The sequence below is a fragment of the Mycteria americana genome, chromosome 1, assembly GCF_035582795.1.
Source record: "Mycteria americana isolate JAX WOST 10 ecotype Jacksonville Zoo and Gardens chromosome 1, USCA_MyAme_1.0, whole genome shotgun sequence".
Taxonomy (NCBI): Eukaryota; Metazoa; Chordata; class Aves; order Ciconiiformes; family Ciconiidae; genus Mycteria; species Mycteria americana.
This window is the reverse complement of record NC_134365.1, coordinates 82,025,635-82,051,174: the sequence shown is the minus strand read 5'-3', so window position 1 is coordinate 82,051,174 and position 25,540 is coordinate 82,025,635. Positions and strand designations below refer to the sequence as shown.

The 25,540-nt window shown below is 45.2% G+C and overlaps 2 protein-coding genes across 5 annotated transcripts in view; one reads left to right on the top strand and one right to left on the bottom strand.

Annotated features, from left to right (window-relative positions):
• The window catches only part of CCDC91 (coiled-coil domain containing 91), a 341,211-nt gene that overhangs the window by 262,901 nt on the left and 52,770 nt on the right, over positions 1–25,540 (bottom strand). The window lies entirely within an intron of this gene.
• Positions 1,849–15,462, top strand: PTHLH (parathyroid hormone like hormone). 4 transcript variants are annotated; one of them, XM_075508349.1, is made up of 5 exons: positions 1,849–1,867; positions 2,120–2,216; positions 4,840–4,962; positions 10,550–10,972; positions 14,955–15,462. In XM_075508349.1, the coding sequence occupies exons 3-5, from the start codon at positions 4,862–4,864 to the stop codon at positions 14,962–14,964; spliced, it is 534 nt and encodes a 177-aa protein (XP_075364464.1). In that variant the 5' UTR covers positions 1,849–1,867; positions 2,120–2,216; positions 4,840–4,861; the 3' UTR covers positions 14,965–15,462. The 4 variants fall into 4 exon arrangements, with proteins under 4 accessions (XP_075364464.1, XP_075364455.1, XP_075364482.1 ...); XM_075508340.1 differs by lacking the exon at positions 1,849–1,867 and having other exon boundaries at positions 1,911–2,216; XM_075508367.1 differs by lacking the exons at positions 1,849–1,867; positions 2,120–2,216 and adding an exon at positions 3,517–3,666.

Sequence of the window (25,540 nt, the reverse complement as noted above, 5' to 3'; positions counted from 1 at the left end):
GGCTAGGTTGCGGGCAAGAACGAGTATGTGCTAGAGCGTCTGCCTAAAGCTGCAAGCAATTGCGTTTGCCGCTAGCTGCATAACAGCCCTGCCCTCAGGACCACCCTGGGAGCTTTGAAAAAAACACTGGGACTTCGCACCTCGCCTGCAGAGAGCCGCGCTCCCGGGCTTTGAACCTTGCTGGATCACAGGGGCTGTGCAAGTCCCAGGGGACTTCTGGTCCTCCAGGACGAGGCCAGCAATCGCTGTTCTGCCGCTCCCTTCCCTTCCCTTCCCTTCCCCGCCAGACTCTCAAGCAGTCTGCACGCCTGTGTTTTTTTGCTGAACACCATTTTTCCACCCTGGGAAGACTGGGGAGGTTAAACTCCCCGTCTGAACCGAAGCCCTGGACGAGTGCAACTAAGGTTATAGAAATCCGGGAGGGGAAATGACGAAAATGCTTTATTGTGAATAAAACAAGAGGGAGGAGGGAGAGGCGGAACTTCACAAAGGTGAAGGATGGGAAGTTTGCAGAGCTGAGGATTTAGCCTGCCTCTGAGCACCGGGCGGGGGTTAGTCATTTTTTCCTTCTCTCTCTCTGAGGCTGCAATGGCACCTCCTCCCCCATTAGCTGAACCTGTCCCACTTGTCGGCTTTTGTTTCAGGGGAAGGTTTCGCTCCTGAGCGGCTTTTGGGGGGAGCCCGGTCACCCACGCGCCCGCAGCCCCTGGCCCTATTCCCCGCTGGGGAATTACGTGCCAAACCTGGAACAGGGACTCATCTTCCTAGCCAAGCTCCCAGGTCAACTTCCTCGTAGGAAAGCTGATTTATGCCTGTTTATACGTATGGAAAAAGGAGGCAGAAGCCAAGCGCGGCATCCCTCCAAAATCTCATTGTCTTTGAGGCGGGAAGGGGGGAGAAAGGGGAGGCAGAAAACCTAAAATGATAAGGTTTGCCTTGTCGCGGCAGGGAGGACTTGACCAGAAAGGCAAACACAGGGTTTTGCCTCACCTCCCCACGGCTGAAGCCTTTTCCAGGTCCGACAAAACGACCGGTCCCTCCGTGCGTCCCGGCTGGGAAAACAACCAGCCGCCGCAAGCGCCTCGCCTTGGCGGGGAGCCCTGCCGTAACCGAGGCCCCGGCAGGTGAAACCCGAACAAAATTGTGCCTTTTCCCCGCTCCTAGACACGGGACCAGCCGTGCCCGGGGCTGCCCCATGCGCGGAGCGATGCTTTGGCACAGGTGTGGGGACGGGAATCGCGCCGTCCGGCGCGATTCCCGTCCCCACACCTGTGCCAAAGCATCGCTCCGCCGGTCCTTCCTCTCGTCCAGCCTCATCCTCTCATCTCCCCCTCCGAGGCCAGGGGACACCCGGAGCTGGCAGGGAGGAGCGGCCGGGGTCGGCGGGGTGAGATGCTGCAGGTGGCGGTGGGTCCTTCCCGGGAGCCGCTTCCTCGGGGTGCGCATCCCCCGCTCCGCGCAGCCGGCCAGGCTCCATCCAGGCGGGGAAAAGGGGGGGTTTAAGCCCCGGTAGAGGGGATTTTTCGCCCCGTCCTGCCACGGAGGAGGGCTCAGGCTTGCGGTGAGGCTAGGTACCAGGAGGAGTTTGCTCACGGGTTAAGCATTTGTGTAGGTGGCAGGAGAAAAAGCGCTGCGCCCGTTGTTGCAGATGACAGGCTTCGGGGGGCGGGGGGGGGGGGGGGGGGGGAAGGGGCATGGTATCATGGTATGATAGTAAGTCTCCTAAACGGGTTTGGCACTGCTCAGTTCCTGCCATATTAGCAAAGCCATAGTTGGGTTGTATTTTTTTTCCTTCTCTGTCTCTTTTTTTTTTTTTTTTCCAAGCCCACTGAGGCAGAGATGAGGCAAACTCAGCCATAGGAAGGTGGTTAGTGATGTCACAAGTTTGGTCTTTTCAATAAAAGCAATAGAGAAGGGTCTCCCTCACTATATATATTAGGAGAAGCTTCTGTTCTTCGTAATAAAAAGAGCAGCAAGGGAGCAAAGCACCTGCTTTTAACACCCTTTATTTAGCACTAATCTGTCGCAGGCAGAATAAAAACTCTGTAGGGCCGGATTTCTTTTGAAAAGTATTACTTTTTTGATTTATTTCACTTCTTTTTTTTTTCTTTTTCTTAAGGATAGAACATAGTTTTGGAAGCGATTGCTGAGAAGATCAACCACTGTTGGCCAGGGTGATCTCTGAGAGGCACAGAGGGCTGTAACTCAAGGAAAAGGTGAAGTAATAAATTTTGAAGAAACTTCAGTATTCCAAGTTTATAAAGGCTATTTATTTTTCCTGAGTCTGAAAGGGTTGGGTTTTTTTTTTTTTTAATTTCTGGGGGAAGGGAAATTCTAAAAATATTTGATGGACGTTTTACCTTTAACATCAGCAATAGACCTATGAGTGTGTGGGGGCTGTTTTCAGGGGATTTCACAATTATTTTTAATTAGTCGAAAGGGCAGTGTAAATCAAAGAAGCCTATTAGCTATACATTCTAATTTATAGCCTACCCGGTGTTCAGGGAATTTATTTACAGCATAAACGATTTAATGTTTTCAGCATGACTTCTATTTCAGCTCTTATGTTTTCGGTTTTATTTGCCTGTGTGGTATGAAATTTGGCTAAGGAGCTGGGCTTTTAAACTGTGGCAGCAAGTGCCGTTTAACGCAAGATAACCTGCAGGTAGAAAAATGGTTTGCTTCGCGCCTGAACTTTCTCCAGAAAGCGTTCCTTAATGCCGGGAGAGGATGAGAAGGAGCAACCCGCCGGCACACCTCAGTGTTGTGTTGCGGCTTGTGAGGGTGTTGGGAAAGCACTTGCTGTAAATCAGGCTGTCAGTGGCAGAAACCAGCGACCCCTCCGCACCTGGGGGCAGCGGCGCTGCCCGCGGGCAGGTCGCTCCGGGGAGGTTTCGGCGGGGCGCGGAGCGGAGCCCCGCGGAGGGTGCGCGGCCGCGGAGGGGTGAGGGGTCCCGGGATGCTACGGGCACGGAGCCGGCGTCCCCCGGTGTTCCGTTGCTGCCCGCCTGGGCAGGGCCACAGCGTGCGGGAGAGCCCATCCTCTGCCGTCGAACAGGAGATTGGCTTGCAAAGTATTTCCCTCCCGAAGAGCCGCCGGGGGGTGGGCGCAAGGGGCGCACCGACCCCCCAGGCTTTCTCCCCGGACCTTACTTCGTGATAGCCGGGGGCAGGTCCTTGCGCAAGCGGGCCGCATGAAGGGGCGGATTGTGCTACCTTCGGTTTTTACATAAGTGTTTTCCTGGGATGGAAAAATCTGGTCCCTCCGTCGGGGGCTGCGGGGCTGCCGGTGGGGCTGGGGGGCGGCGGTGGGACCCCGGCGGGGCGGGGGGGGCTGGGCGCGCTCCCGCCGCTCCGGGCACTGCCGCCGGTGCCGCGCTGCCCCCGCAGCCCCGCGCCGCTGCCCGCCCCGCACAGCAGCGCAACCTGACACAGACATTCGCAACGCCCTGGCCAGATTGACGGAGGGCGAAGTGGAAGGCGAAAGAGGGAGAGGAGGAGAAAACTTTCCACTAATTTACTTTTTTGGCCAGGAGCGCCTGTGTTCATAGACTGCGAGTCCTTCCCCCAGCCCTCCCCCCTAGCCCCCCCTCCCCTCTACTAGCGTACAATTAACATCATTAGGAGTCAACCCTCCAGCTAATAGGGGAACTGCGACGAACAACGGTAGGTGTGTGAAAGGAAAGGCGGCAACCATCCCAGGCTGGGCTTTTGGGCTTGATCTAAAAAGTGCCCCCACTGATGGGGAATCGCCCTTTGCTCTGTGCTGCGGCAGGGGAGGCGCTGACCTAGGGGTAAACACAAAAGGGGAGAGGTGGGGGCAGAGAGAGAGAGAGAGGAGCCCGGCTGCAGAAGATGCGAAGAGCTTGGCCGGAGTCCTTAGGGTCTGCCGAGTGCATGTGCTGTCGGGTGTTTCCCTTCCCTCGCTCCTTTTTGATTCCGGTCCCGGGAAGCGCTGATTTCTGGTCTCCTTTTTGGCTGTGGGTATCCCGCCCGGGCTCTCGCTCTCTCCGCACATGTTCCTAGGGCGCCATCTCTTTGCAAAACCCTCCGTCCTCCCGCAGGTCTCCCAGAGGCTGCTTCGGAGCGTGTGAACTTCGCAGGCTCCAGCCCAATCCAACCTGCGGAGCCAAGCATGCTTCCCAGCCCCTGAGCCTCCCCGGGCTCCCGCTTCTCTTAGACCTCTCGGGCTCTCCAGCTAGGCAGCGCTCTTCGCTTGGGTTCCCTTTCCTTGCCACAGTTGTGGACCCAACTTTCAGGAAGCAGAGGACGTGAACCTGACTATTTTTTTCAGAGGTATACTTAAAGACAGATGTATAGATGCATTCCCCCCCCGCCCCCGCCCCGCCTGAATCTCTGTCTGTCTGTGTGTGTGTGTGTGTGCGTCCGCGCCTGTGTTTACAGAGAAGAGGGTAGCTGAGCCGACTTTTGGGAATCTTTCCTTATCTGCAAAGAGGGCTTCTCCTGTAATGTAAAGCCCTGACACAGCGGCTTAGCGGACTAGAATTGAACAGGGCTCAGGGTGACAAACGGACGCGCTCTCTTAACCCGATTCAAATATGAGCTAGATGATTTTTTTAACTAATATTGAGAGGGATCTTGCCTCCGGGCAGCGAGAGACAGAGAGAGAGGGAGGGAGGGAAGGAGGGAGGGAGGGAGAGGCAGACAGCAAGGAAGGGAGAGAGACGAGAGAAGTTTGGAAGAAGTGAGCCGCTGCCGAGAGCTCAGAAAGTTTGTTTTTCCTTCACAACCTCGGGGCTGGTAGAGCCGAAAGCAGGGACTGCTTGAGGACGGCGCTGGCGCATGTGTCCCTCGGGACTGATCTCCCTTTCCTTGCAGGTTTTGAGACCCGGAGGATACAATGTTCACTAAACTCTTCCAGCAGTGGAGTTTCGCAGTGTTTCTGCTGAGTTATTCCGTGCCCTCGTACGGGAGATCAGTAGAGGGGATCAGCCGCAGACTGTGAGTTTCTCTTTTTTTTTTTTTTTTTTTCCCCTCGCCTCGGTCGCGGTGCGGGAGGGGAGGGAGGTGATCGGGCCCCCCCGGGCCGGCAGCGCCGGTGCCGGCGGCGGGAGCAGCCCGGGAGGTTACAGCCTCCAGCAGCGCTGCCGGCGCGGCTCTGCAGCGGAGCGGCTCCGGGTTACCTGCCCCAGGTGCTCACCGGAGGTGTCTAAGCGATAGGCAGAGCGCGTTTGGGGCAGGGAAAGGGCGCTTTTCAGCTGTGGGAACTTATAAAGCTTTTGGGAGGGAGATGTTAAAGCCGAGGGTCTCTTCTTCCGAGGGGAGCAGCAATGCAGCTGTGTGCTAGTCCAGCGTGCGCTACTGCCCGTGCACCTCTCCGCGTCCTGGGAGGGCCCAAGTAGGGAGCATCCCGTTTTATCAAATTGCTGTATGTTACGCTAAGTACCATGCACTTCTCCGCACTGGCATGGAGCCAATATTGATAAGGGTAGGGGAAACACGCAATAGTGAGGGCCGTCGTGAAATTGAAGTACTGAACAATTTCTCTGGATTTCTGCCACTTCAGCAAAAACAAATTTCCAAAGGGAGTCCAGTATCTGACTTGGAGGCAGAAGCATATTTTTTGATAAATGATAATGTACCTTAAGAGAGTCTGTTCAGGAAATGACCTTTTTGCTCCTTCCAAAATAATCAGCATAGTTTATACTAATAACCCCTACGCAAAGTGCAGAAGAGAAGCCACTGGGCTGATGTAGGAGCAGCTGTCTCACACATCTAACTTACTGGCTTTCACTGGACTTGCATCAGATTTTCTAAGGAAGAAACACTTCAGTCATACTGTGGAGGGCTGTATTGTTACTAAGTTCAAAAGGAAGTCAGGTTGGAGAAAGAGGGTGGGAAAATCCAATCACAACTTACAGGGAAACATGACACAGCAAACTTAATTTCAGATGGCTTTCCTTGTAACTGTTTTATTACATACACAAGGACAAGATATCCAAATAGCACTTCCATTTAAACAAGAAAAAAAAATCCCCCAGGTGAAGTGACTTCAGACACACCTGAACTTTGGCACCAGGCAGACAGCTATTAGAAATCTACAGCAAATCGTGTAGAACATGTTATTGCTGATAATGCTACAGTGCATTCTTTCCAGCCCATTAATGCTTAGCTGTCCTGTACTCCTGCAAACTATTATTGACCTATTTCTTTCATTTGAGACCATTTTCTTCTCTTGGGCTATAGAGGAATCAAACTTCAGTTTCAGAAATAAAAAAATGAAAATAATTGAAGTACAGTCAAATGCTGTATTTCCTTGGCTAAGAAACTCTGACCTGGATCTAAGCCAAATTTGTTTTTTAAAAAGCTAGGTTTGCTAAGAAATACTCTTTCTCTTTTTGAAGTGTTGTTTTAACACTTGTTTTTAAAGGTCAGGATTAGAGGTCCTCCCAACATCCCCATTCCGTCCTGACAGGGGAGAAAAAAAGTGGAAGCTAAACAGTCAAAATGCATTTCTCAGCTCCCTCTTTGCTATGGCATGTAAAACACACACAAGAAACCAGTTAGCTGTCAGTTAGTGGCATTCACGTAGTTTTGTTTGTGGGTACAGCACAAACACAGACACCACACTCAAACATGTGTCCTGTTTTAATATCACCACAAACCATTCCTAGAGTTAATGGTTAATAACTCACTTAAGCCTAGAGATTTTTTTTTTTTCAGTCAAAGGCTTAAACCAGTAACGGATGAAAATACTGAAGCACATTATTATAGCCATGCAAAAATAATCAAAATGACATAGGCCTGGTTCTACAGACTTTACTGAGGCAAATCTCCCATGGAAAGCAATAGCAAATTGTCCCAAGAAAAGATTGCCAGACATACTATTTGTTATAGAAATGCTTTAGCTGCTAAAGAACTTCTGAGAAAGCCAGTAATGCCTCAAAGTGAAATTAGATATTTTTATCAGCGTGCCCAGACACTGCAGCATCATGTCCCTAGATCTGTTCAAAATATTTTTCCTAACCCTGAGATAGGCTGAGCAGCTTTCACGCCATTTGGAGCCAGGGGCAAGGGCATTCAGTCTTGCAAACTCCAGGCAGAGAGCTGACTGAATCCTTTCCAGTTATTTTGCTGAACTTATGATCAGACCCAATGTGAATAGTTAAGGATAGTAACGGTTAAATAAAAGCAACTCTGAGACAGAAAGTTGTCGCTTGAAGAATGTTGCCTCTCAGTGATGCTAGACAGCCAGGGAAAAAAAATGAAGAAAGAATGTGCTTGAAAAGAACAGCTTATCTAGAAGTACATGAGGTCAGAATAGTCACAAGTCATGGATTTCTACTGTTTTCCCCGTAATGAGACATTGTCTCATATGAGCATAATGAACTTGGATACAGTAATTAGTTTGGACACTCTGGTCAAATACAAACCATCAACATCCTTCTCTCAAAAGTGCCTACCACATGTAAGCTTAGCATTTACTGCACTTGGTTTGGGGTCAGACTCTTCTTCCTTGAATGAGAGGTGCATTTTATAGAAGGATGGAAGGGACCTCTAGTGGGTCATCTTAACGCTAACAGCCTAATATTTTACCGTACCCAATATATGAATGCAATAATTCCAGTTTCCATTGCCTTCCTACTCTCTGTGTGTGGGTGAGATATTGTTGATATCTCCATTATGAAGCACTTCTTACATCAGCCTTCTTGGGCAAGTATTTTTCCCTGATTTACAAACACAGGAGTTGTTTGAACAACTGAGGTGGAAGGAGGCAGAAGGTCAAAGAGATATTTATCTACCACATCTTCTTTGTTTTAAGAAGATTTTTGATCTAGAGTGTACAAAGGAAATTGGTAGGCAAAATGTAATCCTTAAGTCTGGCTGAGTAATAAAAGTCATGTGAAATGTAACACTACGTAATGTTATACAATCATCTGGAATAGCAGAATGTTATTTGGGGCCAGACTTGATGCTAAATATCATACAGACATTTAAACAGAAACCCACCCTCTTTGGCACACTAACCCCTCACATGTCAATCCCTGCATTATTTTGGAAATGCATACTCACACAAGATGTAGAGCTTGTAATGCTCTTTGACTGCCTTGTGTGTACTGGAACCAAATCTTCAGGTTTCAGCTCTGTAAAATGGAACAGCTTTTCAATCAAGAGGACTTTAATAACAGGCTTTAGAGATTCAAGATTTTGTCACAGTGGGTAAATTGACCAAATACACATTACAGGATTAAGGCAGCTTTAGGTTGTCTGTGATAAAAGGAATTATCCTTGGTAGTTTACAAGAGGCAGTAGGAAAGCTTTGCTCATCACATGAGCCATAGTGTTTTAGACTCAGTAAAGCACTGAGATTTTGTATGCGTTTTATAACTAGAAGAGAGAAAGGAGAACTGCATTTCCCATGCAAATATCCTGGGAAAATAGATTACTGAAGCTAGGCATGTAACGTGAGCCACAATGGAGAGCTTGACAAGAAGCACAGAAGTATGCCACTCAGAGGAGTCCAAGGTGCTAGTTCTATTAGCATACTTGCAAATCAGACTGACCTTAATGAGAAGGTTGTTACAGATGGCTATTGGAGAGCTTCAGGGAGTGCACTGGTCAAAAAAATTCTCCTGGGGGAGATCTTGAGCTTGTGTTAATGGTCACAGCTGCACTGAAGAGAATGAAACAATATGGGTTCAGCTCAGTATTATCACATTGTGTTTTTGCTTAGGGACATTGAGTTGAAGGGCATAAAATACTTGCCCTAAAGCCTGAAGTAATCCAAAACTGGTTTTGGGACACTTAAAATATAGACAACGTTTGGTCAAAAGTGTGCTCAAAAACCCGAGTATATCTAGGCCTGATTTTGAGCAAGTATCCCTACTGTATCACTTTGTGCAAAAACAACAGTCATCTTTCAGTCTCGTTGTGGAATGGGGGAAAGCTGCTGTTTGAATTTTACACTAAGTAATAGAGATGTAATATCACTTGAACCCAATACGCAACAAGTGTAGCTCGACAAAGACTAAAAGTGAAAGGGATGCTCTTAAACCAATGCTACTTGAAGTTGCCAATTTCAAATAGCTCTGCTGTTGATCAAATCGCAAATCTAAAGAGTTTGTCTGAAGGGACTGAGAAAGATAAATTGCAGAACACTCCCAATCATTTAGCATACTATCTTTGTCCACCACGTTTTGAAACCTGGTAACGTAGCAGGATAATTAGGGATGGGACGGAAGGAAGGAATATTCACTCACAGTTACGTATCTTCTCCCATTTCACCCACATGCAGAAACAACTTCTTATCCTGCTAACTGACCAAATGATTATACGACAGGCAAGGCAGTGAATTCATTTTCTTTGGCCAGTAAGAATCCAGTCACATGCAGTACCCTGATGCAAGATGAGAGGATACATAGCCAATCTCAGCACACTGAAGTAGGGCAATTGGAAGGATAAACTGTATTATAGCATTCATGGGAACATAGCTAAAATCCCAGCTTGCGCTCTTTCTGTGGTTCACAGTGCAGCTGTGCATCTATCCCACACCAAGGAAAAAGTATGTATTTTCTCACGGTTATTTATTACCCAGGTGCCACTTGTATCTTCTTTCCTCAGATGTTTCATACCTTCTTTGCCAGTACAATATCTCTAAAAGACAGATAGCTAACCATCTCCCAGTTCCTCGAAAACAAGACAGAGGTTAGTGAACCAAAAGGTCATGAACTCTGGAAAAGTACGAGAGTCCCACTCAAACAAACCAGGACGCTCTTGAAGAAGATCCAGTGAAGAAGGCTAGCATAAAACTGAGAGACCACAGCAGACAAGAAATTTGGCCCCAAAAGTTCACGCTTAAAGGAATACTAGAAAGGCATCTAAAACCATAGTTAGACACAAGTGGCCAAGCAGTAAAGTCAACAGGAGTGGCTGAGGCTCATCTCTGCTGATGCTCAGGCTGCTGCCTCTCTGGATAGCTCATTATGGACTGAAGCGCCTACATTTTAGGCACCCAAATTCACATATTTTTCCATTACGCTCCTGCAATTGCACTTATTTAAATTTAGAAATGAAATGCACTTTTATCTATTTATTTATGCTTTTGAAGTACATGACTGAGGAGGAGAAAATTATTAGAATGATGCTATATGAACACTGCTTCCGGCTTCAGTACAAGTACTTGTTATTCCCTCTCCTGCTTGACTGCAGTGCTCCATTATCTGACCCTTTAGTTTTCCTATCTCTGACAACTGCCTTCCTGTTTTTACTGCCTGAAGTGTGATATATTAAGAGTTGTAGTGCTTTCCTAGAACAGAGCAGTGACTAATCCAACTCCAAGTCCAGTGGTGTGTGATCGGTCAGCTGAGAATTATTACCTGCTTAGGTCTTTCCCTTCTCTGTCAGAGCAGCTACTCTGAGAAGCAGGACTTGCTCCAGCAGTCTGGCTTAACTGGATGTCTCCAAGCCTGAGAGCTGGTACACAGTCACTGTGGCCACCACAGCCAGAGGAGAGAGGAGCTCTGCCAAGTACTGGGCAATAACCAAATCCTAAATGGTTTTTTCCCCCTCCTCTCTTCTCTTTCTTTAGCAAACGGGCTGTATCGGAGCACCAGCTATTGCATGACAAGGGCAAGTCAATCCAAGACTTACGAAGAAGAATATTCCTTCAAAATTTAATTGAAGGTGTCAACACTGCAGAAATCCGTGCGACTTCGGAGGTTTCACCTAACCCTAAGCCTGCTACCAACACAAAGAACTACCCTGTCCGATTTGGTAGTGAAGATGAGGGCAGATACCTAACTCAGGAGACAAACAAATCACAGACCTACAAGGAGCAGCCCCTGAAGGTATCGGGGAAGAAAAAGAAAGCAAAGCCTGGAAAACGTAAGGAACAAGAGAAGAAAAAGAGGCGAGCCCGTTCGGCTTGGCTAAATTCTGGCGTGTATCGAAGCGGCGTGACCGAGAGCCCACTCTTGGACAACTCTGTTACTACACATAATCACACTTTAAGGTAATTCTGCCATATCCTTTTGAGGGGCATACCATGTATTTACTGAAATTGTTATCCTTTGGTGTGAGAGGCCAAGGCCTCACTCAAACCTGGAGTAACAGCACCTTTATGCTCATAACTGGGCAGTGGCTTTTCAAGCAGTGCAGAGTCTCAAGGTGCTGTCTGGAGGTAAGTAGGTACCCTTTCCACTTTGCGCTGGTGACAAAGTCTTTCTTCCCTGTGACAAACAACTCAAGTAAACCACTCATTGCCAAAATGGGCTTCCTGAAGCTGAGTGAGTAGTAAGTAAAGTTACTCCTGCAAAAAGAAAGCACATTATAGGCACTGAAATTTCCTTTCCTGTTTTAACGGTAGTGTCTCTCATGTCAGATCTTGGTCCCACACTTGGGCCTCAGCAGATTGAAAGCTCTGAGTTTTATTTAAGGCTCTGCATCTATAAAATGGCAACGTTTTCTTTCCTCCCTCTCAATGCCTCCCCTTTTTGGCAACTTTCCTACCCTTACTTTACAGTTTTTCATTTTACTGTTTAACCTTAGGGGAGAACACGGAAAATTTCTCTCTTAGTAATATCTGCAAACAACGCAGACCAGCCTTTTGCCATTAAATTTTCCCTGCCATTAGGACTTTTTAATTCAGCTCCATCTTTTTGCCAGCTCGTGAAACAATTACGTTGCTGCTGAAAAATGTTGAGCATTGCCTTTGGAGAGAGACGTGCTTCCCTCATATATGACAATGAAGGATTTTCAGGGCAGTGGCAAGCTGGAGAGTTCAGCCTAGGTGCCCCAAGCGACTCATCTGCTTGCAGTCATCTCAGCTTGAGTGAGTGGAAGTCTGCACACTTGCAGACAAAGCCAAGGAGTCCACTCCTCAGTTCTCCTCAAATGTTTGCATTTTCAACAGCAAAACCCCCACCCTTTTCTCTCCTCCTCCCCTTCACTTTGGCAAAATAGAGACATAAGAGAAGTGCCACTTGCTCACAGTAAATCTGTAGAAAGAGACGCCAGCTGTGGGATTTACTGAAATCCAGTCTTGGGTTAAGCTTTACAGGCCACAGTTTGCAAAGTGCTCCATCGCTTCACCTTCTGCTGGCATCTACAGGAGTTACTGGCATTGTGGGCTAGGCATTCAGTGTCCCTGACCATAAACCAGTTAGCATGGCTGTAGCAGTTAGTAGTGAAGTATGAGAGGCTGGTTTATCTCAGCACCTTATGAAAGGCACACTCCAGGACCCCGGTCAGGAGTCACCTGACGTTTCAACAGGTGTTGAGGAACTGTGGTGGCCGATAAATAGCACCTGTCTTCAGCATGTAGAAATCTTGAATGTAGGGAAAAACATCCTAGAGCATTTTGAGCGTTCTTTCTTTTTCTTACTACTCTGTCTTTGGTTGTACATCCAATGGGGTATGTAAAAGAATGACAGGTACAACCCTGTTGATTTTCCTAGTTCAGCCTTTCTGTTTCAAGTATGGTTGGATGGCTGAAGGCAGCCAGCTTTACCTTCCTATTGCCCAAGATGCAGTATTTCTCCAGGGCAAGAAACAGATTCCTAAAGAGGACCTATTTTTTAGATACTTAATTGAAGATGATTAAACAAAGAGAAGCCATAAAACAGGAAATTCCTCCTTCACAAGTACAGAGTATAATGTGCTGGTTCAGCTCTTAAGAAACTGCTGGTATATGAGCTTGTAGTTATCCCCGTAGGCTGGCAAAAGATATAATTTCTAAACTTTAAATGAAAGCAAGTCCCAGCTCCCTGACATGTACTTTAGACAGGGGGAGTCAGGTTCAATGCAGTTGTCTCTGCAGTTGTTGGCACAAGGCGGGCAAGCACGTTTTAGATGGAGGGATGACCACATCTGAGCGAGGCTGATTCCTCAGCTGTACTGAGCTGAATCAGAAACTTCTACTTTATCTGCTGGTGAGGGACAAGGAACGTGTGTGCAGACAGGATTTGCAAATGCTACACCGGTAGAAACTGCTTTTGTAGCACCCCTAAGGCAGCTGCAGCTTAGGAGAAGCATCATTACTTTACAGTGAAGAAGTGGATATGCATAATGCAGCAGGGCAAATGTCAAGGAAGTGCAAAGATACACTTTAAGCGTGCTTTTAACTGTGTCTCTGTGCTTCTTTTCTGCTCAACACACTGAACTAAAATCCCTGTGCCAATTCCCTCTGCCCAATCTCGATCCCAAAATTTTGGGTTTAGGTCAGAAAAAAAACCCCAAAATAATGCGCTCTCTAGATCTTTTGACTTACTACAAGAAGTATCTCATAAAATAAGCCAATTTTGCACAATCTGGGAGTAAATCACAGAAAGCAACTTGCAAATAGTCATTAGTAAAGAGCGCATTTGTCATTAGTAAAGAGCGCATTGTCAAGATGTGTCTTAGCTTAAACTCTAAAACAAAGCCTAAAATCCCAGCTGAATTGAAAATGTCACCATCTTAAAAATAGGCCTGGGTAGTGCAGCCACACATATACAGTCATGCTGTATTAATTATGTGCCATTATTATACATATTGTAATATAGCCTGGATACACCCTAATATTACTAGTTAATTATTAAGGAGCTTCATGCTAGCATTTCCATTCCAGGCACTTAAAAACTTCTTTCTCATGGACATTCCAGCTATACTCCCATTCCAATTCAATTAAGCTGTTATTACCCAGTTTCCTAAGAAACCTTTCAAATGAGTAGACGCCCTAATGTTAAATGTAGTCTCACTTTCAATGCGCATGTTAAAAAAAACCCTCTTAAACTCTCAAGGATTTGCTTTTTTTTGTATCTCACACCCACACACGTCTGCCATGTGGAATGCTACCTGCAGCTTCAGCGATCAGTCGAGCAACAGAGCGAATCCCTCTCCATCCTATAGCTTTGCATTCCCTCCTATAGCTGTTTCCCAGGTGCATTACAGAAACGTGCTCTTTACAGGGACAGAAGGGAAAAAAGCCCAACCCTTCAGCATTTCCTGCAGCACCACTAAGAAGTAACTTCAAATAATATTGTAGTATAAGTAATATACTGACAGGATAGAAGCGGGCTCTGCTTTTGTTCTCATGCCTTCACAAGGAAGGGAGGAGTAGAGAGCTCACACCAGGTGGCCAGCATCCCTTAGAAAACTCCCAGATCTTAGGACTGTACACAGCTGACTGTTTCAGCTTTGACTGAATGCACCAGGAGTCAGAGCTTAACATGACGAGATGCTCTTTCTTTCAGGACCAAGCTCTTTGGCTCACAGAGGGAAAAATTCAGGATTATAGTCTTTTCATTCATTCAAGCACTTAGAGAGACATGCTATCAAGGATCTGTTCACTTCAAGACCTGAGCAGCCTTTACTGCATAAGTACTGCATGTACTCATGTACAAAACAGCATAGAAATACATAACTCTAAGATAAACAGACCCTTGTCTAACAGGTTGTCTATCAGTGGGAAAGATACACCGAATAAGCCCCGTGGGACTGTTTTAATCAGAAGCCTGGCATCACACCCAAGCGGTTAACACAGCAGGGGCATGATTGCCACAGTGTTCAATAAGGACTTCCTTTTTCTTATCTTCAAAACAAGTTTCTCATTTCTCCAACTGTATTTTTTTCTTTTTAGCACCTGGCATATTTATTATAGGTTGATACAATTTTTCTACCTGTAGTACTGGGGAATCTTCTTGCGTAAGGCTCTAAAGAAAACTAAAGGCCCTTCCTATTTATCTGAGTGCAAAATATAGTGGAATAGGTGGCCTCAGTGTCATGACAAACTGCAGGTCTTCATACTGCTCGCTGAGTTGCATTGGAGGAAATATAGTAGAGGTCTTGAAAAGATGTCTAAAACTGTAGCATTGTTAAACCAGCCCTATTATTGCAAATGTTTACTAGCAAAGCACACCCATTAGTCTCTGGCACTCCTGCTATTAATTTTGTGTCTATGTCTTTGAAGTGAAAATTAATTTTTCTGGTTTTTTCTGTCCTTTTTTTCTTTGCAGGAGGCGCTGACATTTTCAGCAAGAGATTTTTGGAAGACATATTGCAGTATTCTGTAATAGTGAACATATGGGAAGTATTAAAATATTTATTACCTGTAAATATTGTAAATGCTCAGAATAAAACCTTTTTTCCCCCATTGCTCTCTGAAACTGCACATTTGGTTATTGTGAATTTTCCTTTTTTTTTTTTTTTTTTTTTTTTTTTTTTGCTAAGGCTAAGACAATTATTATTGTCACATTTACCATAATTTATTTTGTTGACCGGTGTATTTATTTTGTGAACGTATCTTGGTGCTGCTGACTTTCTATATTTTTTGTAACATAATGCACTTTAGATATACATATTGAATACATTGATAACTGACATAAAATGTTCCTGTTTTGTGGTTGACTTCAATGAATGCCTACACACAATTGTTCAAACTGATTTTCCTTTGTGCATGTATAATAGCAGTATTTTAAAATTTGTAAAGAATGTCTAATAAAATATAATCTAATTAAATCATGACTCAGAAGGAAAAATGTGTCCTTTAGGAATTTCAAGAGCAGGAATGCTATTTTTTTCTTCACTACATTTGAAAATGGTTTTAAAATTAATGTGTTTACATTGGTTCAAACTCCCACATTTTCACATTAGCTTTTACTTAAAAATCACTCAAAACATATTTTGTTCCAGTGCTCGATTTCAAGTCAGCTAAGTTGCTGAAGAACCCGGGGGTACTGTCATATAGCTCAGACCCTACTGCAGGGAAAGCACCATTCCCAACCTTTCCAGCCCCCAGCCCTGCAAAGGCCGAAGCATTACATTCTCCACACGAGAGGATGTGAAAAGCAGCCCCATGGGGTGCATCACTTACTACACTCTTGGAAGGTGCTCACATGTCACACCCCGTAGTCTTGTTCAAAAATAGACAGATGCTCAGTGTCCTTGGCTCCCACCAACTTCACTCAAAGATGAAAATGGCTACCACATGAGTAGTCTCAGGTCTTTGTACTTTGGGACCACCTTATGTTAATGTGAGGGGAAAAAAAAGAGTGTTTCCTGGGTGAATATATAAAGGAAAGAAAAAATGGAAACGGCAGTAGGTGACACATCACTAGGTACTGTTGCACTGCTTGAACAACTTTTCCCCTCTCCCACCACAAAAATGCCTCACATGGCTCCGTTTCCAAAAAACATCTGCACTAATTTTACTTCTGCCTTATACCCATAGATAATTGCAGTTAAGGGGGGGAGACCACCTTCATTAGTTCATGGTCACTGGTTGAAGAAAACAACAGAAAAAAATTATCATCTATCACTTTTCTTGAAGTGAACATATGCGTCCTGCTTCCTATCCCTTTTGCTACTACCCACACGTTAGTCACAGCAGCTGCTATGGGGGCAACCTGAATAAAGGAGATTGTTTCATGGAGATATCTGTACTCTGTAAAATCCTACTGAATTTCCTCTGTCCCACTCCTTTAACATCAGCAACATCAGAAAAATGCAAGCGTGGAAAAATAAATTACAAATCCTGGGAATTTTAAGATAGTTCTTGTAATTGTTGCTCCATTCTGTAGTTGCCAAGCTTTTCTTTTTTATTCTTTCCTTTTTTTTAAGTGCCATCTTTTTCCATTGCCAAAGTACAGCCATCATATAATATAAAACAGATGTATTTCTGCTCTCTACCCGATCTTGCAGAAAACTACCTCCAAGAAAGCACTAAAAGCAAGAACACTTGAGAAAAACTTACCCATCCTCCCCCATCCACTTCTCCGAAGTGTGAAATTCAACGCTTCATTATGTCCAGTTAATTACTACAGCCACAAAGCACATGCATATCATTTCCTTTTCAGATGAAAAATATTATACATGATGAAACGTAGCACAACTTCAGGGTTGCATTAAAGAAAAAAGGCATGGTTCCTGCACATTTTCAACTTGGCCTCCTTGCACATCCTGCCTATTTATAGTATCCAGCTAATGCTTGGATTTATACAACTGAAGTTAACTGCAATATATTCAGAAGATTATTTTGTATCTCAAGATTACCAACATATCCCAGCTGGAACTAAAACCTAAAGCTACGGTGGGCAGAGGCAATTTATCTTCGTCAGAAAGGATGATCCTCAGCAGACAGGGGGCCCAAAGAGCGCAAAGCAAAACCATACACCCAAATGCTAAACCTTGGCTCTGTAGAACTGGCCACTAAACAACTGGCCACTCCTCCATAAGAGGAGGCCTGATTTTGAAGTGACTCCAGTCTCCCCCGTATCCTTACACTGTCCGCTAAGGACTTGCAATTTTTTCCTACTTTCTATATGTAAAATTTCCAATTGTAGCAAATGTCCTGTTTTTCTAAAAGACCTTTACACAGGCCTTATAAAAGCTGTCTATGGATCCTGTGGTTCACAGACTATGGTTTGAAAGTCACTGCTGCAGACCGTTGGATTTAACTTTGCAAAGCTGAATGCAGGTTCTTTTGAGCACTTGGTTTTGCAGGAAGATAAATCCTGAAGACACCTATTTCTGAGATCAGCTACAGCAGCTTTGCCTTTCTAGCTGTGGGGGGCTGAAATCTTCCAAGATTTCAGTTTCTTAGATGGTTCAACCCCAATGATTCAACTTGCCTCAGAGACTCTGCAGTAATCAGGACTTATCTTGATATTTTCTGATCTACAAATGTAAGGTATGATTATTTCAGAGGAGGAAAAAAATTGTGGTAGAGCTTCCACCTTTGTATTGTATGGCCTCTTGGAAGACTGCACTTTTACATTCACATCTGTCTGCCCACTTGATGTGCTACGTGGCACATGTGCACCTAAACACACCTAAAATGGACAGCATTACGGATACGGAGGCACTCCAAGAGTTTGGAAGTACCAGAAGGAAGATTGCTCACACAGCTTTCATTTGGCCCCTTTGCTCCCACATTACAGTCAGGGCTAGGGTTACACGATCAGATGTTACCATTCTTACTTCTGCCACCTATTTTCTCTTTCCTCTCTCTCCCCCTACCTCTGCTTCCCCATCCTTGCCTCATTCCTTTTCCTCTGCTAAAGCCAAAATCCAGATCTTGTCTTTTCATCTGATGTCAGCTGCCTTGCTCTCTCCTCTCTCACTGTTTCTGCTCCCACCATTTCTGTCACCATCCCTCTCCTCACGCCTCCTTCCCTCTCCACACCCCAAATCCTTTCAGTTCTGTTTCTCCTGGTCCCCACCATCCCCAGCCACAATCCATCTTCCCTCCTCTTCGGACAGCTAATCCCAGACCTCACCTCACCCACTTCAGCTTCCTTCACCAGTATCCTGGCTCAGCAAGCCCTTCTTCTGCAACCTGGCTCACAGTCACTGATCGTCCATTTCTCCAAGCTCTTCATCCCAGCTTTTCTTCTGGCGGGTTATGCTCTCCCCTCAGCAGCCACACCAGCTTCCTCCTGCTCTCTACTCACCTGCCAGCAGGAAAACCAACCAGAGAAGAGCAGGGAGGCATCCTCCTCATGGTTGCTTTACATCGCCCTATCCCAGTGCCTTTTCCCAGTCTCCTGGCTAAGCAGGCATTGTGGGGATAGTCCGCCTTTGCCCTCATAGCCTCTGAGCACGATGCTCAGACGGCAGGGTCTGCACTCCTGGTGGAACATGGGAGCTGCAGGGTGGTGGGGTACCTTTGGTTGTCCAGTAAGGGATGTGCACTCAAAGTCCAGTCATGCACAGGAGATGGACCATGCTCAGTGATGAAGGCTTTTGCTGATAAAGGAGCCTTCATTCAATGAATGTGATTTTTCAGATGCTTACAACATGGCCGGGTGTTCTTTAAGGTGATGAAAGAGCATTTCTGATGCAGAGGATGCACTTCCAAATTTCCATTTTTTCCCCTGAGCCACAAAGGTGATAGGGCTTCTCAGAAGAAATTCCAGAATATTTTTAACATGCATAACACAATGTGTTTTCCTTGTTTTGCATTTTAAAATGGTATGACTATTTTGGCTGAAATTTTCTAAAAGACTGTTTACAAGTTTTCAGTTTGAGAGGGCAAAGATGAGTCAGAATTACAAAGAAACGAAGCCAGGGTGTCATACTAGGAGCTGGTGGACTACCTCAGAAGTGCACTGAACAGCTGTCCTGCCTCTCAGATCCAGCTAACACATTCAGAAATGTTGTTATTGCTCAAGACCTCTAAGGGCAACCTGCATTTGGCACCCCGCTGCTGCTCTGGTTTTAAGTAGTCACCATGTTTACTACAGAATTTAAAAGCTGTTAAGAGACATCAAAAGATGACAGTTCTTCACAGCAGCTACCCTGTGCGGGACCTCAAAACCAGACCTTTTTAGGCTCTGTGCACTTGGCAGTGGTAGCTCACTAACAGTAGAGTTCCACTCACAGAGTTTGTTTCGTGGTCCTTCGTAAATACAGACATTCATTTGGCTTTCAAGACACATGAAAAAAAAGCCAGTGTAGTTTACGCCTATACTATGAAATGACTCTATGCTCTCAAGGAAGAGATTTCAGGCACAGGAACTATTTGGCTTAATTTTAGGCATTCACCATCTCAACATGTGGACAGCACTATTCCCAATACAATGCACCTACAGTGTAGTAAGCATGCGTGTTCACTTATGAGTAAGTGCCCTTGATGTCCTGAGCCACCACAGAGAATTTGGCTCTCTTGCAGTAATTCAGAAAGTAGGGGAATGCTGGCTGTATTTAGTTACAGTCTTTGAGAGTTTAAAACATTTTGTTATTTAGTCATAATTTACTGCAGAGAAAAGGTGCTGGAACAGTTTCTCTGGAGTCTGAAGGTCTTTATGTAATTACAGGATAGATACAAGTAGAGGAAGCACAAACTACCTTTCAAGCACCACACCATGATACCTCCCATAATAAAATGGATACTATCAGCATGAGGAGTCAGGCCATGTGAGCAACAAACTCATTAAAAAGTATACATTTTTGTGCTCTACTGAGACCACTACCGGTTTCTCTAACGGCTTCAAGAACAAAGCAGGGAAAGAGGCACATGCAATTGCCCCAATTTTACCAACAGGAGCACTGGGACTCCGTGGAGAAGTCATTTTACTTCTTTAACCCAGTTATTATTCAAAATGGGGGTCAGACTTGCCCACTTTTCTAAAATGTTCTGAGCTCTGCTGAAAGCTTGGTGCAGAAAGGCAAAACATTATGCTATAGCCTGCCCCCCCCCCCCCCCCCCCCCTTTTTTTGTTGGTTTGCGGTTTTTTTTCATGGTTGGTTAGCCCGGTTCTTTCACTCAGGCTATGAATACCATCATCAGATAGTAAGTCATAGGTTTCAGTATTCACCCATATAAAGGTGACCACGCTTAAAGACAGTTTCTCATCACCCATCCACCCCTAGACATTGACTTCAGCGGAAGTTATGCACACAACTTCCCACACAATTCTTTGAATATATACCCCCTAGAGTCCTCTCTTTTAATTGGTTTCCTGGACTCTTCTCCTCACAAGTAATTTTTTCCTATAGCTAATGTTAACTAATTTACTGTGGAAAATATCTGTGACCTAACCCTCTCCATGCCTCTCCTTCCGAATGAGTTAGTGATCCAACTGACTAGGTTTGCAACGCATATGCCATGGACGGTCCTTTTCCAACGGCTGGATCCTGTCCTCTGACAATGCAGGTGAGCATGCTCTGCACCTTACTGGGAGCGTTGCTACACTAGAGTACATTTTGGACTTCAGAGAGCATGTTTAAGACTACTCTATGTATTGTGGACAAGCTTCCCTTAAGGAAAACTTTGGAAAATTTGAAGAGATTTTTTTTTTCCCAGTGGAACTACAAGGTAAGCTCTACGTATGCACTAATGAAAATCCTTCATTAGCAGCAAGATACTGGAACGGCTTTTCTTGCCATGTCTGTGCGTGTACAAGCATGTTAGAGGCAGGAGGGATTTGTGTGGATTAATGCCATTAGAACTACGTTTTATAAGATCTGGATCGCTCAAACAGAAAATTAAGGCACAACAAAAGGAAAAAGTATCCCACCTTGTAACCTGAGTTTTCCAGTATGTATCCAAATTTTCCATTTTGTCACTACACTGGAGGAGTGAAGAAGACCTACTCTGATATATTTCAAGTTTTCACGCTGTTAGTCACTTTACTTGTGTACAGAAACTTATTCTTGCCCTCTTTCACCCTCTAGTAGCTGAAAGGACATGGAAACACACAAGCACATCAGAGTACATCACTGAGTGCAGCTAAACTCTGGTCCAAATAAGACCAATTCTTTTCCCAATAGGAAGAAAAAGTGGCTGTATATCACTTTGTCAATGGTTCAGTCCTGCAACTAGATCAACCCTCAGTGTGAAATGCGAACTGCCCCAAGGCTCCTCTCATCCAGGCTGTGGCTCATAGGAGTGGTGACCCATCAACAGGAGAACTGGGGGTATTAGTAACCAATTCCGTCAGTCAGGCTTTTAGGCCAGTCTGTTTTTGTAATTCTGAGACAAAACAGGGAAGATTTAGTGCTTTGCTGTACCCACTTAAAAAGTCTACAGTTTTCAATGCCAGCAGGCAAGAAGTGCATGTAAGTAGATTCTTTTCCTTTCTACCTTTCGCATGGCTCCAGTTCCTGTTCCAATAATAACCAAGAGAGATTTACCAGGAAAGGACATAGAGTTAATAAATTTTTCATAAGACAAAATGGGCTTATCATGCTTTTGGGGATAATGATGAGTCTTCTCATTGTGCAGTGATGACATTCCACTCACACATATGAAATCACAAGAGATGAAGGACAAGTCTCTTTGCGACTCACTAACTATACTGAGAAGGTAGCTTAAATGTACCTTGGGTTGACAGGCTTGCTTTACAGCCTCAAGCAGTTTGAGTCTCATACACCAATATGAGTCCCACGTGACCGCTCACAATCAATCAGTAGGCAAAGATTGCATGGTCTCCTCGACCACAGAGGGGTTGTTCACATACACGAGTGCTCGATATTGCAAGCATGGATCACAGAGGGGTCCTGCATGCTTACTGGCTATAGAATCTATCAGTTGCACACAGCAAAAGCGTGACAACGCACAGACTCTGCAAAGCCGACGTACTCCTGGGAAGAACAGGGGCAGAGCCAGAGCAGCGGCTGGGAAGATCTGAAAGCTCACCTCTCAGTACAACTGGGCAGCACAGGACAGCATTACTGACAGTCACTTGGGTGACAGTCAGTGAGGAATTGGCACCAGTATAAAAACTTGTCAAAACTTTGGGGTTTTTAAAGTGTGAAAGATACAGAAAGGCTGTTCTTTAAAAGGCCTCTTCTCAAGTAGCCTAGCTGTTGTGCAATGGCTACAGGAAGTTCCTTACAGGACAGAGTAGATTTGTTTATATTTGAAACACCAGATCATGAAATAAGATACAGAAAATGCTATCTACGTTAATGAAATGCAGCTGACATCCACTGTTTTTTTTTTCTTTTTTTTTGTACATTGCACTTACTCTCACGTCAGGGCCCTCAGCTTTGCACAGTGTCAGAGGCTTACTATTGGCAGGAGAATGAAAATTTTAAATAAATATATCACAATCACTATGACTGTATTCGAGTAATTCAGATAATGGTAAGATGACATGGGGTAAATACTTGGAGTTAAGGGCAGCTCTAATGACAGATGATCTGTCATTTATATTTAATCCATTTAAGAGACGTTTTTATCAGACAAAGATCAACCCACTGGGACCATTAATAGTTACACTTATAAAAAAAGACAGCAGCCAGAGACCAACAGAGACAGACATAACAAGAGTTAGTCTCACCGTCCAAAATCACCAGTAAATTTAGAACACACTTACATGAACTACTTGCTGTGCATGTTATTATTTAAACAGCATTGTAGTAAGAACATATACATGAATAATGAAAAACAACTACAAGGATCTAATTAAAATTCTCTGAAAAAAAGACCTCAGGAAAACGTGCAGCTCATCCTAGGTGATTTTAACACATTAAGAGGAAAGAGAGCACACTAGCAAGTTGCCTGAAGCTGGGAAAGAGTGGTCCGTGACGTGGTCTTATTTGTCAGAGCCTAGGTAGGATTATATGGAACAATCTGCAGCGGTATATACAATGTCTGTTAGGTATTGTGAAAGGAATGCTTGTCTGGGTGCACTATAAACACCCTGCAGAGCTTTTGTTGATGTTAGCAGGAGCTATCCCCGGGACCGGGGGACGCACCAGGCGTTGCGCTGCAGGGTGTGCTCACCCACACATGATCTGCCTCATGTGCACTGGCGGACTCAGCTTGTCTGAGGGCAGGCTTTTCATCCAACTGGAAAAAAAAATCAGTAGCTAGCTCACAGTCCAGAGGTTGATCTCACACTGGATTCTTGGGATTCATCCTGCACTTCACCAATATTTTCCCTTCTGCCACTAGACAGGGCTAGCAAGAATAAGGAAGGTCTCACAGCAGATGAGATGCATAGCTATCTCAGAACAGAAGTGAACACCGCAGGCTCTTCCAAGCAATGAAATTTGTGTGTAAATTTTTTCTGATACTGTCTTCAACAACAGACTAGGCATTCATTCATGGTCATTTTCTTTAACACCCAGACTTCTGCTTTTTTTTGTTGGGCTTGGGCAGGCAGGGGGAGGGATGCTCCAGGGCTATATTCAACTGCCCTTAATCAGGCAAAGCTTCTATTGAGTTCACTGGTAGTTTTGCCTGCATAAAAAATATTCCCAAAGGGCCCTCAAACTTTGACAGTATTTGACTTGTTTTCAACACAATTCCTCTTCTAGCCTATAATGATCTGTCTCTTCTTTGCGTACAGAGGTGTCTCAGTCCTAGCCTCTGATGCCCTTCCCTTTCATTCCTGTCCTCCAGGAGTGTCCCATCGGCCCTCTTCAGAGTACAGATTTATATGCTGTACATATAAGGTGAGCAGGCTTATAGCTTCAGAGCCTCTGGCACAAGGTACAAAGTAATAGCAACAAAAACACTGACATATGCAGCTGTTTCTTTAAATAAGGGAAGGCCAAGCAAGGTGACCGCTGCCAGCCAAGTCTGAATGTATAAAGAGAACCACTTCCAGAAAGAGGACTCACAAAGTTCTTGAAAGTGGGACCACCTCAGAGATGAAGTTAGTCCCTTCCCCTCCCCCAGTCTTCCCTGACCTGCTTCAAACTTGAGCAAATCCGTTTTTCCAAGCCTCTCACCTCCTCCCTCCCCTTGAGCAGTCTGATTTTTCTATGTGAACATTTTGGCACATCTCAGAACAGTTTTACTCATTCATTTAATAGTCACAAATAATGGTTCTGTTCCACCAGCTAATTATTTCACCAGTCTCACAGATGCATGCCTTTCCTGCACGTTCAGCGAGGAGGAATCCAGTGCCCACATGAGCAACAACAATAATCAGATTAAAAAACTGATGTGTTCTCATTTCTTCCCTTCAACAGTTTTTTCTCTGTGGATGTTTAGAAGAAAAGAAAAAAAGGAAAGAATTAGCCCAATTTCTTTAGGAGGACACAGCATGCAGGACATAAATGAAGAGAACCACTGGAGGTCACTGTGACAGAAAAGGAGAATGAGTCAGATGAAAGCAGGACCTCCAATGCACCAGCCACCCGTTTGAGGTGGTGGTGGTGGCGGCGGGTGCTGAAAGGGCAAGAGAAGAGACTGCATCTCCAGTCTGACTTTACTGGAACTTGGAGGCACTGGCTGCAGAAGCAAGACAGGAGACGAGGCTTGTGTCCACATCAAAAGCTTGAATTCTGACCAGGTTTCCCTCCAAAGAATCTCAAACTTTTATCTCCTGTGTGTGTTTACTGTCTTCAATCTGACTGTGAAGTGTCCTGCCCTGCCCAGACCCTCCCAGCTCCATGCCGCACTGAATAGGAGCTTTTGTAAAAAACAAAGTTACGTTATATCTTACATACATAATACCATTTTGCTTTCAGAAATACTGTTTTTCCCAGCACCGAGGAAACTTTAACCAAAGGCTGCAGATGCTTCGCCTCTGCCCTGGCTGGCAGCGAGGCTTTTGCGCCCCAGCCCTGTACACAGCACATGGGACTCGTTCCTAAAAGGAGAATCACACATCGGTTACAGTGCCGCTGGCTCTCCAACCTATTTCCAAGAAATGCATAGCTTGAAATCCTTATTCGCTTTATTAATGCGTGTGTAGGAGGGAGGGAAGGAAGCGTGGTGGGGGCGAGAGGGACAAGGCAAGAAACATCACGCCTTTCAAATGTAGGGGGTCATTTTCTGCTTTTTCCACCCTTCCCCCCGCCAGCTGTTAAATCCCACATTTTTCCAGTGATGCCTGCTGCCTCTGCGACAGAGGTATGCGCAGCAGTCATCACTTGCAATGGCTGAAATCACTTGGCTGGACCCACAGGAGAAGAGGTTTGCAAGTTCATTTGGAATAAGAAGCCAAAAAGCTATACAAGCTATTTTTTGGCCTTCAGAGGCCCCTTCTTCAGTCTGCAGCTTCCTTTCCACCCCAGAGTCTCAGACCAATTTCTGCTGTGCCCTTAATCCACCCTGTTGCCCTCCACAAGTTTCTGGTAACTTTATATTCAGCACAGAATACCTTATAAAAGCAGGAGAAAAGTGAAATAACTGCTATCA